The following is a 12250-nucleotide window of genomic DNA, read 5'->3' as shown; positions in this document are numbered from 1 at the left end:
TCGATGTATAAGAGTGTCCATAATATATATATATATATATATATATATATATATATATATACTGTATATCTCATGTTACGCATGTGATAATGGTTCCCTGAGAATAGGCAACGAGACGTTGCTATGGGGAATGGCATGACTGGTGTCTGAAGCATGAGTCCAAACACGACAATGAACTTGACATTGGCAGGTGGCAGCTTATGACATCACCACTGGTGTGGCCATTAGTATAACAGGGCACCTGAGAAATACGTCATCCACTTCTTGTCTGAAGGAGACGTATGCCGGAATACCGGAATCATGGCAAAGGCACACAGCGTCTTGTGCTGTGTCCCCTAGAGGTCGCTATGGGGAATGGCATACCCACGCTGCCATGCTGAAGGGATGAGTGCCTGAACTAAGTAGGCCTTAATATCACGTCTATCTAACTCGAGAGGAGACCTAACAATGCCCTTCGCTCAGGATATCTTGCAAGAGGCTCACAGAGAGCCTACCGCTCGCAATCGCTATCGTAGCAGAGCTCAAGAGAGCGGAGGCCTCAATAAAAATAACTCTCTCTAGCGAGAGGAGGCCTATCAGCACTCGCAGTAGCCAAGGAGGCTCACAGAGAGCCTAACAACTTAGCAAACCTTAGCTTAGCTCTAGGTCTCAGTATGGCGACTCTCTGAATCGAGAGGAGAACTAGCAACTCCCTACGCTCAGGATATCTTGCAAAGAGGATCACAGAGAGCCTGCAACTCGCAATAGCTATCCTAGTGGAGCTCTGCGGAATGGAGGCCTCAATAAAGACAACTTTCTCTAATGAGAGGAGGCCTTATGGCGCTCGCAGTAGCCAAGGAGGCTCACACAGAGCCTAACCACTTAGCCTATGCCTGAGCTCATATGACAAACCTAGTACGTCCTACGTCTGTCAAGGAAGCTAAATAGCAGGGCTAGCAGCCTACCACAATAATGGGAGGAGCTCAGAGGAGCAGAGGCCTCTAATATAGAATGACTCTCTAAATTAAGAGAAGGCCTACAATGCTCTGATTCAAGAGCAGTGACCAAGGAGGCTTGCAGAGAGCCTAACAACTTAGACCCAGGCTGAGCTCAGATGACAGAGGCCTTAAGATAATGAGCTAGGAGGCCTAGCTACATCCAATGCAGGGAGCTCAGGGAAGCCTACACTGCCCTACAAAGGCAAAATACCTTAACTCGCTACAGTGTGGAACTGAGAAAAATTACTTTAAAGATTTTTAGTTGTCCCGCCAAATTAATTATAGGTAGGACACTGAAAATCAGGCAATTAGATGTTTAAGTAATGAAAATTATCTACATAAAACAATCTTGAGCTCACACTTGACTTTTGACCACTATTTTAAAGTTACTGTACTCTGCCTTTGTATTGTCAGCAGAAAAAAGTGAGAAGTCATGCCAAGGCAAAAGGCAGTAACTTCCACATTATCAATATGTGGTTGCTGATCACCATTAACAAAATCATTATAGCAACACCCGTATAAAATCTAGTGGTCATGGCATTTATTTTGTATGATTTACAATTACTTATAGCCATCTACTTACTGCTATTCTGTGCCTTGGTTGCATTCTGGTGGCCCTATTAATAGCCTACATTAGACATGACAAAATACCTCCATAGCGGTAAAGAGTATCTTCAAGTTGTACCGAGTGGCATAAGACTTGCTAAACATGCGTTCAAAATGATCACGATAAAACAGATCCTCGCGCACATTCGACCCGGAGACTGGTTTATAGCGGTGGATCTAAAAGACACATACTTTCACAGGCGCTTACCGAGATTCGTGTACGAAGGTGTCACACTCCTCGTCCGTTCACGAAAAGTAGCCTACGCAGTGCTTTCACCCTTGAGACTCAGTATGGAGCGCGTTCTAGACTACCTAGACGACTAATGCATTTATAGCACAACCTTCTGTGTTCTGCGTCTTTTCAGTATGCGATGGTTTCAGCTGTCTGGCCTATTATTGTGCTTGTGCACTTTACTCGTCCCGCGGATTTATTCCGGATGCTATGATTGTATGTATAACCTCCTTGTTACAGCTGGTCTGATGATGCATGCACCAGCACTTCTTGCTTCCTTATGTTGTATGCACCAATATACCCTTGTTGCTTCATTATTATCACTCCCTGTGATATATTAATCCTAGGTCGGCTCGACCGTGTTTAGGGCGGTGCTGAAGGCGTCGGCGAAGTTTTGGCACTCTGTCAGCTAGATCATAGACTGAAAGAGCTAGATGCATGATTGTTTCAACCAGGTCCGGTATCCGAACTGGGTGAGGCGGGGTTTTAGTTCTTTGTTGTATTCACCTGCTACGGCATGTGCAATTTCTGTCATCTCTGCATATATCCTTCGTGATCGATATCGCATGTTTGTAGATGGAGCGGGTTCAGAGCATACTAAATGTTCAGACCGAATTAGTGCAGGACAAAGCTCTGAGGACATCAGAAGTTACAGGGACTGATGGCAGCTGTACAAAGTAGCTACACAGGCTAGATCGTAATTTAACTTTTAATGGAGAGTAAAACAAAGGCAGAACATCGTATAATCTGGTAGGTAGCATTATTTGATAGAACGCGACACAGTAACTTCATATTGACGCGCTGCTAAACAAAGGCAGAGTGCTGTAACTCAAGCGTGAGCGTTCCAAAACAAAGCCAAAGAGACGTAACTGGTGTTACAGTGTTCTGCCTTGGTTTTTCATGGGCTTTTGGAAGTTACGGTTAAGACAACCCATTATTTTCTCGAAAAAACAACGGATTGGACTCAAGATACTTATCCATGTGATAAAGGAGGTCTTAAATGTGCCAAAAATATCAATAACTCATTTTCGACCAAAAACGAAATTACGGTCTTTTGCCTTTGCACGGCAGTACATTTCAGTGCTACTGCCCAAATCTGGTTCAGAGAACAGAGGCCTCAATATGCTAACTCTCAAAACTACATGAGGCCTAACTACATTCTTTACCCGGGGCAGCTCCAAGGAGGCTTAAAACGAACCAACAACCATTTCTTTTATGAAAGCACGCATTTAACCCCCTGGAGAGTCAAGCGTGCTAGTTCACGCGTCAGATTCTATCACTCTGAAAAGAATCATATGAGAACAGACACAAATACATCGCTATGGCCGCTATGTCCACCAAAGCGTTTTTTTCACGCAGCTGGCGTATTTTTCCAATTGCTTTCAATGGGAGCACCGGGTTTTTTTTAAACACCATGAGCGTAACGAGGCGCTGAGCGTTTTTTTTTTCACACTGAAGCGCTGAGCGCCCGGCGTTTTTTACTGGTCGCCGAGAGTTGAAGAATGTTCAACTTTGGGGTAAAACGCAGTGCTCATCCCTGTCACTTTTTACCCAGCCGTCCAATCACAGTGTAGGAGGGGCGGGACAAATATTAGACCGTCCAACCGCCAAATTCTGCTTGTTCAGCGTCAACAGATGACAACAACAAGCATACGTATAACGGAACAAAATAATTTAAAACAAGAGTCAGAGAAAATACATTACATTATATCGACATTTTAATATAGAATCAACACAGAAACAAAATATGTGTGAAATGAGATACTAGTAACACTTTCGCTGATATTCCGTATCATAACAAGCAAAGTGTCTCAACTGAAAAAAAAAATGCTGCGCTGCCAAAACGCTCTGAAGCGTCCACAGCTAGGCATTTTCAGCAGAGCGCCTAGCGTTTTCAGCTGGCTAAAAACGCTTTGGTGGACACACGGCCTATGAGTGCCTTAAACTCCCTCGAGAGCAGCCGAATGCAAACACTCGTGCAACTCGTGCAAACACTAACTACTATCCCTCAGGAGAGAGCAGAAAAAGAAAAAAAACTTCTTACCTGTCTCTTGTAGTCAGTCTTGTGAATGTATCATACTTAGCGCATCCGGCTTCTTTGAAGATAAGACAGCATTCCACCCAAATGCGCGTCACACATGCCTTTAAAATAGATACAGTGCGAACAGAGTTTTTCATTGAAAAATCCTCTCTATAGCGGGATGAGACACACGTAATGCACGCATTCAGCTCCCTCAGGAGCTAAACGCACATGCTCCTCACTTATGTACAAACAAACAGTCTCCTCAAGACAAGAAAGAGGTTGACAAATTGCACAGGTGACCTTTTATATTTGCAGTCGCACCAGTGGTGACATCATAGCCTGCCGCCTGCCAATGTCAAGTTCATTGTCGTGTTTAGACTCATACTTCATGCTAGGGGACGGAGCGCAAGTTTAGGAAATGTTTATTAGCTCCTCTGTGGGACTCCAGACTCATGTTACTCATCCACTCTCGGCCATGCTCTGCTCATTGATATATATACAGTATACATACATATACATACATATATATACAACAGTTCATTGTGGCCTTGGCCTTCGGCCTAGTGCCTATGACATACAGGCTGATGTACAGCCATATTAATTTTTTTATATATTAAGAAGCAGAAAGGCAGTTTTGTTTAAAACATTTTGTTTTCTAAGAAACAATAATAGATTATATCATGAACTACTTTATGCACCCAAAACAATCTCAAAATGATATTAATACAGGAAAGAAAATCGCATCACTTTTTATTTGTATAAGGTTTTATGTTTCTTATATGATTCTTCGTTTTCTCAAAGCAGCAGTGATTCTTCCAAAGGTCCTGGTCAGGGCAGAGAACCTGACGGCAGCGTTCTCGGTCTACATGGGAAATGTGACAGGGCTGTTCTCATGGGTGGTGGCCATGCCTCAACCACCACAACAGGTCACAGGGTATCAGGTCACATGGACAGAGGTCATCACAGAGAGCCGCATAAATAATCTGCCCAACAGCCTCATATCCCAGTCTCAAATCCTACCTCCAGTAAGTCACGTTCAGAACAATTGGTCACAAGCATACAGTATGTTCCTTGGCATGGGATCTTGGCCAACCAGGATATGTTTCGTTTTGGGCACTAGTATGCAGGTCCAGCAGCTGGATCATCAAACCAGCATAAAAATCATACCGAATTGATTTCTAAGCTTAATTCTGTTCTAAACTTACTGTTCTTGTAAATTGTGTGGTTGCTGTATTAAATGCACAACAATGGAGATTTCAAGAGATTGTTTGCCTATTGATTAAGGTTAAACGTATTTGTCTTGCTGTCCGCAGTGGAGGGGCTCTAGGAAGCAGCTTCAACTCAAGCTTACATATATCACCCAGTGGGACTACTAATGCTTGTAAGATTAGTCTAGTAGCAAGATGCCTAAATTATGTTGGTGGAGTTGGGGTGGTGGAGGGATGCCAAAACAGCTGATGCAGTTAATTGAAAGATTAGATGGGTTCACTGCTCCTGAAAATTAAGTTTAGGAACATCACAAACAAATAAATAGTCTTTAATAAAATAAATAAATCCTAAAACGGAACACTTAGGAGATCAAAAGGATAAATATAACATGGCAAAACCACATAGAACTGAAACGAGACTGAACACTGAACAAAGGAAACTAAGGGCTTATAAACACAGGCAGTAATCAAGAGAAAACTGAACACGTGTAAAGGGCTAATCAAAATCCATAGTAATTAATAAATAGCGGTAAATCAAAACAAAGGATATATTCCATAAAGCAAGTTTATCTTACGGTTGACTAACCCAAACCTTGCTTACTCAAGGTATGCTGGTTCCAAAAACGCGTTCGGGAGTAAGTTCAGCAAACTCTGAGTATGTTCACTGTTCCCTTTCAAGGGAACTCGAGCTGCGTTGAGACGCGGTGGGAACGCTCTGCGTGATTGCGTCGTGAAGCACGTGTATAATCAGTCCAATGGAAGAGCGAGACGTCATAGGCGGTGACGTCATAGACCAGGAAGCTATAAAGCACACCAGAAAACAGACCGCGACAGCTTCTGTTGCCTTCAGCAAGCGATCTGTGTATTCTGTCCTTGTCATATTTATTGTTGTCTGTCAAGTTGCAATATATATATATATTATGGCAAAAGAGAGCAAGCAGCTTTTGTGTTGTTCCCTGCCCACGTTATATCACGGGTGGGGACACACACATCAGCTTTTTGTTACTATTTGGGAGTGGAGCATGCCACAGTCAGTTCTCGAGGGGGCTGACTGTGAGCATTGCGAGAAACTGTCCGTGAGGACGCTCCGCTCCCGCCGGGCGTTCTTCGAGGAGGACGGTTCGGTTCGCGCTCCCCGCGCGGGTCCCGCTGTTGCCGATGCACGGCGGTGACTCGCATTTTGGGGTTCGCAAACGGATCTGACAGCGGGGGTTGGGACGGGCTCCGCCCTATCTCAGCTTTCACCTGCCAGATCCAGTGCTGGCGATTTCCAGTTCCGAGGAATTGGTATCGTTAGTGTTTTGTTTAGAAAAAGAGAACAAAACAAATAAAGATATTAAGAAAAGGCAGATGTTTGAGTTTTCAATAAATGAATAAATAAGTCAGCTCATAACTCTGTTGAATAAAGAGGAGCTTTAAAAAAGACGCCTACTTTCATGTCTCCATTTTACCTCGACACAGACCGTTCCTCCAGTTTACTTTCGAGGGGCAGGCATACCAGTACGCGGTTCTCCCAATCGGGTTGGCTCTGTCCCCTTGCGTCTTTACGAAAGTCGTCGAGGCAGCCCTTGTTCCCCTACGCGAACACGGGGTTTGCATCCTGAATTACCTCGACGACTGGCTAATATTGGCTCACTCTCGAGATCAGGTTTGCGAACACAGAGACTTAGTGCTCCGGCACCTAGCCCGTCTGGGCCTTCGGGTCAACTAGGAGAAGAGCAAACTCTGCCCTGTGCAGAGGATCTCTTTTCTCGGTATGGAGATCGACTCGGTCCCTATGTCCGCGCAGCTTACGAGTGAGCGCGCACACTCACTGCTGACTTGTCTTCGACAGTTCGATGGCAAGAGTGCGGTCCCACTGAAATTGTTCAAGATGGCTCCTGGGGCATATGGCATCTGCAGCCGCGGCAACGCCGCTCGGATTGCTTCATATGAGACCGCTTCAGCTGTGGCTTCGCGATCGAGTCCCGAGGTGGGCATGGCATCATGGCATGCTCCGAGTTACAGTAATTCCTACCTGCCGTCAGACCTTCACCCCGTGGTGGAACCTCAGTTTTCTACGGGCCGGTGTTCCCCTAGAACGACTTTCCAGGCATGTTGTTGTCTCCACAGATGCCTCTTCCACGGGCTGAGGCGCCATGTACAACGGACATGCTGCCGCGGGCTCCTGGACAGGACCCCAGCGCCTTCTGCATGTCAATTGCCTCGAGTTGCTGGCAGTACGCCTTGCCCTGCACCGTTTTCGCACGTTGCTCAAGGGTCAACACGTACTAGTCTGTTCAGACAATACCGCGACTGTAGCGTACATCAACCGTCAGGGTGGTCTACGCTCCCGCCGTATGTCGCAACTCGCACGCCACCTCCTCTTATGGAGTCAGAAGCACCTGAGGTCCCTTCCTGCTATCTATTTTCCGGGAGATCGGAACTTTGCAGCCGACGAGCTGTCACGGTTTCGGCCCGTTCTCGGCGAATGGCGACTCCATCCCCAGTCGGTCCAGCTATCTGGGACCAGTTCGGGGACGCACAGATAGACCTGTTTGCCTCCCACGACTCATCCCATTGCGCCCTGTATTACTCCCTGTCCGAGGGCACTCTCGAGACGGATGCACTGGCGCACAGCTGGCCGCGTGGCCCACGCAAATATGCGTTTCCCCCAGCGAGCCTTCTCGCACGGACCTTGTGCAAGATCAAGGAGGACGAGGAGCAGGTCATTCTGGTTGCGCCGTTCTGGCCTACCCGGACCTGGTTCTCCCAACTGATACTCCTCGCGACAGCACCTCCTTGGCCAATTCCTCTGAGGAAGGACCTCCTTTCTCAGAGACGGGGCACCCTCTGGCACCCTCTACCCCGATCTGTGGAGCCTCCACGTGTGGCTCCTGGACGGGACAAGGCAGGTTTGAGTACCCTGCCACCTGCGGTGGCGGCTACCATCACTTCCGCTAGAGCATCGTCCATGAGACATGTCTATGCGTTGAAGTGGAACCTCTTCGTCAACTGGTGCTCTTCTCGCCGAGAAGACCCCAGGAGATGCCCGATCACTGTCGTGCTTTCCTTCCTGCAAGATGGGCTGGAGCGAAGGCTGTCTCCCTCCACCCTGAACGTGTATGGGGCCGCTATCGCCGCTTATCACGAAGCAGTTGAAGGTAAGTCTCTGGGGAAGCATGACCTGAGCGTCAGGTTCCTGAGAGGAGCTAGGAGACTGAATTCTCCTCGCCCTCCTCTCTTTCCCTCTTGGGACCTCTCTGTGGTGTTAAATGCCTTACAGAGGCCTCCCTTTGAGCCTCTGCAATCAGTTGAGCTTAATTCCTGTCTATAAACACAGCGCTCCTGGTTGCATTGGCCTCCATCAAGAGGGTAGGGGACCTGCACGCATTCTCCGTTGACGAAGCGTGCCTGGAATTCGGGCCCGGTCACTCTCACGTGATCCTGAGACCCCGGCCTGGATATGTGCCCAAGGTTCCCACCACCCACTTCCGGGACCAGGTGGTGAACCTGCAAGAGCTGCCCCGGGAGGAGGCAGACCCAGCCTTGGCACTGCTCTGTCCAGTACGCGCCCTCCGTGCGTACGTAGACAGGACGCAGTGTTTCAGGACCTCAGACCAGCTCTTTGTCTTTTATGGTGGGAGACTGAAGGGAAAGGCTCTCTCAAAGCAGAGGTTGTCCCACTGGATAGTGGACGCCATTGCTTTGGCTTACCAACAGCAAGGCCGACCGTGCCCCCTTGGTGTGACAGCCCACTTTACCCGGAGTGTGGCTTCCTCTGGGGCTCTAGCGCATGGTGCCTCGCTGGCAGACATCTGTAGAGCTGCAGGCTGGGCGACACCCAACACATTCGCCAGATTTTATAATCTCCGAGTGGAGCCTGTGTCCTCTCGTGTACTCGCTTCAGTCAGCTAGTACTGGACCCGCTCAGGTGTCTTCGCTTGCTCGCCATTCCACTCCAAGGACTGGGTACGTGCGATTTTTCCTCAGGTGAGCCTTCCTCTCTGAAGCCGTGAGTTCCTCCAGCACTGTTGACGCTGGCGCCAGTGTCTATTGCCTGTGCGTCGGCTAGGTGCCTCCATGTGCATGGTTCCTCCCCTGAGTAACCCCCACATGTGTATTTCCACTGTAAGCCTCCTTGAGCATGTGTCTTTCCCTTGGCAAGTCACCTTGCCACTCCTGGAGTTGAAAGTTGCCACCCCTCGGGCTGGTCACTCCAGCGTTCCTCCATATGAAGCCCTCCGGCCAAATGTGTGTTCTTAAGCCCTCCCTACGGGTAGGCATGCTGCGGCATATCTCCTCTGAGATATGCTTCCCAGTGTACCTTGGTATTCCTGTGTTAAGTAGGACTCCTTCGTCCGTGCCAGTATCACGACCGGGGATCAGACTTTCGCAGGGCACTGGAAGACAGCTGTGAAGGTGGCGTGATTTCACGGGGACCCCCATTCGTCGTCATCCGACGTAACTCGGAGTGACTACGAAAGGGAACGTCTCGGTTACGTATGTAACCCTCGTTCCCTGAGTAGGGAACGGAGACGTTACGTCTCCCTGCCACTTCCGCTGTACCGCTGGGTAGACGCCTGAGTTCAGTCTCGGCTCCTCAGCGAAGACATATCTGCATGTTGCTGGCGTCCTCCTTTTATACCCACGCGGTGGGGCGGAGATTAGCTATGCAAATTCCGCAGACCCATGGCATTTCATCGCCATTGGCTCGTTTTGTAATACACGAAGATGATTGGCTTTCTAGGCGAAACCTCCATTCGTCGTCATCCGACGTAACGTCTCCGTTCCCTACTCAGGGAACGAGGGTTGCATACGTAACCGAGACGTTTTCAACAATAAGAAATGTTTGTTGAGCACCAAAGCAGCAATATCTAATTTTTTCTGAAGGATCATGTGATACTAAAGATTGGAGTAATGGCTGCTGAAAAAAAAATCTGCTTTGCCATCACAGAAATAAATTACATTTTAAAATATATTAAATTATAAAACAGTTATTTTAAATTGTAATAATATTTCACAATATTACTGTTTTACTGTATTTTTTATTAAATAAATGCAGCTTTTAGCATAAGGGACTCTTTTTTTAAATTTAGAATTTTTAACAACAGTGTATTTGTATTTTATTTATTTCTCAGACTCAAATGATCTTGATTAACTAAAAAAAAAAAAAAAACCTTCTCTTTCCTCACAAACAGGAGCGTAATATCCTGGTAGTTTCTGGTCTTCAGTTGGCATCTCTCTACAGGCTTGAGGTGCAGGTGATCACTATGGGAGGACAAGGCCCAGCAACATCCAGAACCTTCCAGACACCAGCTCACAGCAGACCAGTCCTTCACTACAGTAAGCTCTTTAAACTTATTAGACCCCGTCATTTAAGGTGTACCAAATCACATACTATTTAAAAATAGCGTAATCGCTCTTACTTTTTTTTCGTAATCTTTTACTGTATCTCTATGGCACTGACCTCTCCAGCACAAAAAAACTGCAGCCCATCCCTTAAATCTTAATAAGGGAGGGCTAAAAAGACATTCTTGTTCATAGGAAGGAAAAGGTCAGAGTGTATATGAGGTCAAAAGTCTTGTGCAAGTAGCCCCAGCTCTTAATGTCAAGGTCAACCAATAAATCATGTAATTGAGATTAATTGCTTTTCCTTTCCTGACTCTAGTGTATATTTAACTTTGCAGAACCAAGGATTAAGAAACACCATCTAAGGTCGGTGATAGAACGGCACTGAAGACAACACTGCAATGAATCATCCTGGACCAGAACTGATGACTCAGGAACCAAGAGTGTCAGAAGAACCAAAGAAAAGCAAATCGTGTTTCAGCCTGAGCCAGTCAGCTGCCTCATACAGTAACTCAAAATGGGGACCCGCTGTAATCTGAAGATCAAATTGTGATTGACTTATGATATTTAAAGACCCATTAATTTCCTGTAGGGGGGATTGGCTTCCACAAACTAATTAGGATTGAATTTGCAACAAAGACTTGGGAATCAAAAGCAAAAGCCATAGGATAAATACAAAGTGCAAATAAAAAAAATAAAAAATAAAAAAAATAAAAAAAATTGTGGTTAAATGCCTAAAAGACATGTTTTGAATTGCACATTCTCTAAAAAAACGTAAAAATAAAATACTTTATGGTTACACTCACCCTAGGCGCTGAAATGGACCCTCTTTAATACAATATTGCATGTGATGACTAATTTGGTTTAACTTGTAAATAAGCCTGACTCAATACAACTGTTTGTTGTTTTGCATGTGTTCGTTAAGCATGGAATTTGACTGTTTGTATCCCCATTGTGTCAATAGCAACAAATGAGGAATAAATGAAAAATATTCCTGCCCTTTAAAAGGAAAATGCCATTTCATTTTATGAGGGTTTTGTGTGGTGCGTGCTCAATATGCTGTAGAGATATTTGTTTGCAGTCATGTAATTCCTGTATATACTGTATGTTTTTTTAATTTATTTATGTATGCAATACAAATGTGTTATGTGGATTTGTAACTGTCTGTGTGTGAGTGCATGAATGTATGCGTGTGTGTGTGTGCGGGTTCCCCCAGCATCATTCACAAACTGACAAACCCTTGCAAGGAGATTTTGTATAAATATATTTGTAAATTCCCATGGATAATGATTATATTAGTGTACATATTTTATATGAATAAAGATGTTAAACCTTGTTTTCCCTTTACCATACTGGTTGTGTGTTTTGTAAAAGTACTACCAGGGTGAATAGAAAATTAAATCTATCATGCCACACAAGCAATATTCACATAATCATTTCTGTCAGGACCACTATCGTCAAATACAATACAATTAGCATACAGTTTGGATTGGTAGTAAGGTTCCATTCTGGGCGAGAACTCCCTGCGCATCCATGCAGCCTAGCATGAATAAGAGCAGCAATAACCCCCCTTAGGGAGAACAGAACAGAACCAACATGAATTTATTGCAGTTATCATTAATTCAAGATTTTAAAGTACAACATAATTAGAGAATTTTAGTCTGATTCAGGGGCAATCAGAATGCTGAATCCTGACTGACAAGAGGAAGAGCTGGGGATGGAGGAGAGTAATTAGCTCCTGAGAAACGTGATAGCTGTTGATAATACTGAAGGAGCTTATATATGTATACAGTGATAGGCATCATAGTCCTATAGGATCAGCTGAGAGTCAGCTGATGCGAGCTTGACCAATGTGACCTGCCAGAACTGACGC

At 45.7% G+C, this 12250-nt stretch overlaps 1 protein-coding gene across 2 annotated transcripts in view; it reads left to right on the top strand.

Annotated features, from left to right (window-relative positions):
* Nucleotides 1-11724, top strand: part of anos1a (anosmin 1a) — a 53066-nt gene extending 41342 nt beyond the window's left edge. Inside the window, exons 12-14 of one of the 2 annotated variants that reach the window (XM_077246704.1) lie at nt 4643-4863; nt 10227-10371; nt 10716-11724. In XM_077246704.1, the coding sequence (XP_077102819.1) occupies nt 4643-4863; nt 10227-10371; nt 10716-10765 (416 nt within the window). In that variant the 3' untranslated portion in view covers nt 10766-11724. Of the gene's footprint in view, nt 1-4639; nt 4864-10226; nt 10372-10715 lie in introns of both variants that reach the window. The other variant, XM_077246703.1, reaches the window with a different exon arrangement.
* The last annotated feature ends 526 nt before the right edge of the window (nt 11725-12250 follow it).

Source organism: Siphateles boraxobius, unplaced genomic scaffold (assembly GCF_051911475.1).
Source record: "Siphateles boraxobius isolate OS27281-9 unplaced genomic scaffold, OSU_SipBor_1 29, whole genome shotgun sequence".
In the NCBI taxonomy this organism is placed as follows: Eukaryota; Metazoa; Chordata; class Actinopteri; order Cypriniformes; family Leuciscidae; genus Siphateles; species Siphateles boraxobius.
This window is presented reverse-complemented; position numbering and strand designations above follow the sequence as displayed.